We start from the raw sequence: 5770 nt of genomic DNA on the forward strand, positions 1-5770 counted from the left end.
TTCAGAAAACAGCCCTGACAAGCCAGAGAAACCCTGGTAAATGAGTTCTCTTTGTTCTTTCTCTCTTATCCAACAGCCTTCCTCACATGTCCCACCTAAAAATTCACCTTTGCAATGCAGGTTTCTATGTATTTCTTCTCAAACTCCGCTTACTTTCCGTTTTATACATTACTTTTCTGTTTCTGCTTTTCTCTGAGTTTTCATTCTAAACATGTCTTGTGGGGTTTTTGTTGTTTTTTTCTTGAAAATCATTTTTAACTGAAAATGGTAGTGACAGGTCTAACTAAAGCGTTTCAAACCAAGGAACAGTCTCAGCTGAAGTGCGCTATGCACACCTGTCAACACTACCTGTGCTTTCATGACTCACTGGGGACCAAAGACTACGCTCCTTTTTCTGGCCCAGCAGCCTAGAACTTCTCCCTGTCTTACTACAAAACATCAAGGGGAAGATGTCAAAAAACTCATACAAAACCGGCCAGATGTCTAAGTGATATAACACCCGTCAAGAAGCGGGCCCACAAGGTATAAAACTCAAGGTCAGGAAACAGGCAAGAAAGTCCAACCAACCTTGGAGAATAAGTGGGTGGGGGGACAGAATGGAGAGAGGGAGAGGCAGAAGTGGGAAGGCCCACAAGGTATAAAACGCAAGGTCAGGAAACGGGCAAGAAAGTCCAACCAACCTTGGAGAGTAAGTGGGTGGGGGACAGAATGGAGAGAGGGAGAGGCAGAAGTGGGAGAAGTTAGAGAGAGGGCGGCGGAGGAGAGAGAGAAAGGAAGCTAATGAAAATCCCAGGCTAGGCCATCGTAACTAAAGCTGCTTTTCCCAAACATTTACGTTGTTATTCCGTGTATTTCAGCCCACTCTATATTAATGATTTTGTTTCTTGCTCTTTTTAAAAATGTAAATTACATATAAAGAAGACAACCTTCTCTGAACTTGCTGAATAAAATACACAAATTATTTTAAACGTTTTGTTCCAAGTGTTGCACCCAAAAGGTTAACAAATTTTCTACAGCTTGTTGCAGTTAACAAAGTACTTTCACATGTATGATCCCATGTGGTTTTCACAACATCATAGGAAGGCAGGCAGGACGGGGAGCCAGAGCTGGTGCTCACAGAACGTACATGACACTTAAGTGATGTGGGGATGGGAACTTCAGCTATACCTGGGGCCTTTTTCTCTATTCCCATGCTCTTCCAGGACTCTCTGTTTGAATACTTTATAGGACGAATTCAAGTAAGGAAGTTAGCATTACGTAAAACATTCATTTGTATGACATCAGTTCAGACATGCTTATTAGAGTTAGATCCAAGCCACTAGATAAAAAAAATATAAACGAATTTGAATCTTTGTTTACTGCAGAATTTTGTTTTCCCTTCTATATAGTGAAGCACTATAATTTTACACAGGAGTTAACTGTACATGAGAAATTTTCTTCTCGTCTTTAAATGCCATTATCTTATAACTTATAAACTGCACAGAAAACAATTCGAAAAGAGATTTAGATCCTCAGGAATTGATGACAATAAAACGATATTGTTTTAATATTTTCTATTCTATTGTTATTTTCTCCTCTTATCTTTGTTTATTATAACCTCATTATTCTGCCCTAAAGGAAAAATCCAACCCTAGTCTCCTATAATTTATCACAAACAAACATTATTTCTACTATTTCTATCATCCATTTGAACATATACCAAGTATTTTCTGTAACAGCTTACTAAGTTGTTACCTTGGAAATTACTACATGATTGGGAATTCAGGAAGTAACATTGAAAATAAAGAAATCTGTACTGAGCAACAGTATTTAACAACAATGCTCAAATATGTCAAAATTAAAACTACTCTCAAATTTTGCAGATTTTCCCACTTATGCATTTATGAGTCCATTTATGTTCAGCTTTAAAGTCCAAAAATTTTTTTAAATTAAACATTCTAAGTTTTCACTGAGCTACACTTGACACAAAGTTTCAAAGTAACTCCAAGTTCCTCAAAGTGGTATTTTCACAGAATTAAAAATATCTATGGGTAATCCTAAGGAAACAAAAAAAAGTGAATGCATCATATTTTTGTACTATGTTTTTCACCAAAGATATATAAGAATTTATTACCTGAGCAATACTTCTAACGTTTTATTTTAGGCCAAATGGCATTATGTTGGGATATGACGATGACATAAAACAGACACTGGAAATAATCATTTATATGCTGACTTCATACAGATCGGAATCACTGAAGGGATGTAGCCCCCCCAAATTAGGAAGTCACTTACATTGACTCTGACCTCCCATCATGAGAAGTCCAGGTGCTTCTTCTTGACCTTCAAGGGCTCGGGCAGCCCAGGCAATGCCCCAGCCCTGCTTAGAGCAGTGGTCAGTCTGGAAGTAAAGAAGCACAGTAGGATCCCAGAGTGAGTGTGTTCAACAAGGCCCTCAAGGCCTAACACTGATCCAGGCTTGGCCACATGCCATTTGAGATTTATAACACTGTCCCACCACAGCAAGAAATGGTGATGAAAACCTAGAATAAACTGCATTTATCCAAAGAATATACAGTATCATAGAAGGGTTATAAACACATTTTTTCCGTATTGCCATTCACTTGGACATTAGCTTTAATGGCATGACAATATTGCAACTCCCTATTTTTAAAAATTCTGACATACACAGAAACCCAAATAGTGGTGGATAGTATATAAATTATATTGTTGTTTACAAATAAGAACAAAATCATAAGAATTAATATTATAAAATCATTTTAAATGAGTTTTAATACAGAGTATTTATTGTTAGTCTAATACTGTGGTCGGCAAGCTGCGGCTCGCGAGCCACATGCGGCATTTGGCCCCTTGAGTGCGGCTCTTCCTAAGCCTTAGGAGTACCCTAATTAAGTTAATAACAATGTACCTACCTATATAGTTTAAGTTTAAAAAATTTGGCTCTCAAAAGAAATTTCAATCGTTGTACTATTGATATTTGGCTCTGTTGACTAATGAATTTGCCGACCACTGATCTAATATCTTTAAAATAAACTTAATATATGTCCCATAACTAAAACTAGCCTACTATACATACATTCTACTATTACTGAATAATGTGGAATATAATTTAATTAATACATAGTGCATAAAACTGAGAATAACCACTTAGAAGTGTCACTGTACTTCCTCCTGCTCACAGAAGGCTCTATTATTTATGGGCCAGCTCCACCAGTCCAGCTCAGGAACATAGGGGCTGTGCCAACATCTTTACGCACTCCCCAGTGTTTCAGGAAATACAAATGTATGATATTCCTCAGACTCATCCACCAAAACAAGGCCTAACTACACACAAGCAGTCTACCCCAAGGATTTTTGGAGCCACATAAACTCAATAAAAGAACACAATCTGGACTAACCAAAGGAAAGCAGTGTGGGAGTGAAACCACTGGTTTAATAGGAGACCAAGATTCGGTTTCAATTTTGAAGGTAAATAGCTCTGTGACGTCACCAAAATCTAGAGCAATTCTGTGTTTCCTTTCTGAATGTTAGCCAAAAAAACAAACAAAAAAACAGGCAGATGATCCTGACGTTGACATCATGGAAGGTTTTGAAAACTAAGACTATTCAGGCCCCATTCACAGAGATTCTAATTTAATACATCTGGAATATGACTAAACATTAGTATTTTTTTAATTTCCTGAAATAAGGATTAAAAACCAGGAATCTAGAATTCCAGATGATTTCAAAGTTTCCTCCCAGCCTTCGCGCCCCCCCCCTCCCCAAATTTGATAATTCTGTACCATAAAATCATTTCATCACTCTTGGAAACTATTAAATATCACATTGTTAAAAAAAAAAAGATTACAAATGATAGACAAAGAAAGCTTTACACAACTACTGAACTATAGTAAATATAACCTTGAAATAATTTTTTCTCCTTCAAATGATACACTATTTTCTCATATGTATATGCATGCTGAGGTGGATAACATAAACTTATCCAATAACTTTCTAGTTAGCATTTTCATCAGTCTGAAACTGTGCCTATAATTAACACCAATAACTTGATCCACTTAATATGAAAGAGTGGCATCTTTATATTGCCATTTTTTTAAAAGTTACACCAATGATTAAACTTTAATTTTTTCTTACTCTTTTAGAATTCTACATTTCTTATTCTTGAGCTGTACAAATCTCCAATTCTCCAGTTCTTACATTTTGGAATTCTAGGGAGGAAACTGAAAAGCAGTGATCAACACTAATGCCGGAGTCCATTCATTGTCTTCACTAGCTGAGTTTAGACAGACCCCCAAAAGCTAGTAACCTTTGAAGTCCTAGCAAAGGTCAGAACTGTGCACCACCCAGTTAATCTAGGAACCACCCAGTTAATTTAGGTAATAATAGTTGAAGCATCATCCCCACCTTAGTTCCCTTAATTCCTTAGATACTTATGTAGATCCTTGTTGATTATTGTTGATCAGCTACTCTGCCTATTCCTGGAAATCATCTACTGATGAGCTAATTGGATACTTTGTCTATTCCTGGAAATTGTCTGCTGATCTGTGTGTCATTGAAACCTCCTTACCCTAAGGGCTACTCCAGATCAATAAAAGATTGGAGCAGCCTGAGCATGGGTGGAAGTCCTTCGGGACTTGCCCGCCTGGTCCCCCAATATTGCAAAATTATCTTGTGTCATTTCTCTCTCATTTGTTGTGCGGCTCTCTTTCAGATACCGAACCCTACTTCACGCAGAACGTGGAAGGAGTGTTACTAAAATCTGAGAAAGCAAGAGTCTTTTCAAGGACGATCTTGCAGAACGTGGAGGGAGTGTTACTCGACAACTAAAATCTGAGAAAGCAAGAGTCTTTTCAAGGACGACAGAGTTAAGAAATAAATAAACCCAATCTTAACTAAAATGTGCTTTCCAGATGACTCATGCTTTTGTGCAAACAACGTAAGAATTAGAGTGCGTATGCTTTATTGACAGGACAAGTGAAGATGTGAATCCTATAAATATCCAGGAGCTCAGTCCCTTGTGAAAGTAGATGTCAGCTATAAATAAAAAGTACAATAAATGAAACAAAATATACATATAAAATGTTACACGTAAGTCCTTCACTAGCAAACCCTGAGGTTACCACTAATAAAAGTGTCACAACTGCCTTTATCTGTAGAATACTATTATCCCCATTTTATACCCAAGGAAAAAGGCTCAGAGAATGCAAGTAACTTCCCCAAGTTTCACACTTAGAAATATCACAAACGGAATTTAAACTTCAGGCAGTCTTGACTCCAGAAATCCCTACTGTCTAAATGTTCTAGAAGGGCATAAGAGTAAATAAGTCATTTTTAGATAGTCCTTCGTTATGACATACCAAACAGTAGAAGCAAAACCAGTTTTTCGTGTGTTGCTTTTTTCCCACCTTTACCTTCACTTACATTCTTTCAGAGGAATATACTGATCAAGAAGTACCATATGCATTTTTATATGTGAGTGGAAAACAGAATGGAAAGTTGGCTCAGAAATACCATAAAATATGTATATAAGTTCACAATTGGTTCTAACATATTGAACTAGGTCACAGTGATGGCGAACCTATGACACGCGTGTCAGAGGTGACATGAGAACTCATTTTTTTGGTTGATTTTTCTTTGTTAAATGGCATTTAAATATATAAAATAAATATCAAAAATATAAGTCTTTGTTTTACTATGGTTGCAAATATCAAAAAATTTCTATATGTGACACGGCACCAGAGTTAAGTTAGGGTTTTCCAAAATGCTGACA

The 5770-nt window shown here is 36.8% G+C and overlaps 1 protein-coding gene across 3 annotated transcripts in view; it reads right to left on the minus strand.

Moving 5' to 3' along the window:
- TLL1 (tolloid-like 1) overlaps nucleotides 1-5770 on the minus strand; it is a 165571-nt gene that overhangs the window by 130581 nt on the left and 29220 nt on the right. The window contains exon 1 of one of the 3 annotated variants that reach the window (XM_014534979.1): nucleotides 2275-2483. The exons of the other annotated variants lie outside the window; for them this stretch is intronic. Coding sequence (XP_014390465.1) covers nucleotides 2275-2296 — 22 coding nt within the window. The 5' untranslated portion in view covers nucleotides 2297-2483. Of the gene's footprint in view, nucleotides 1-2274; nucleotides 2484-5770 lie in introns of those variants that run through there. 3 annotated transcript variants of the gene reach the window in all.

The sequence above is a fragment of the Myotis brandtii genome, unplaced genomic scaffold (assembly GCF_000412655.1).
Source record: "Myotis brandtii unplaced genomic scaffold, ASM41265v1 scaffold136, whole genome shotgun sequence".
Classification (NCBI taxonomy): Eukaryota; Metazoa; Chordata; class Mammalia; order Chiroptera; family Vespertilionidae; genus Myotis; species Myotis brandtii.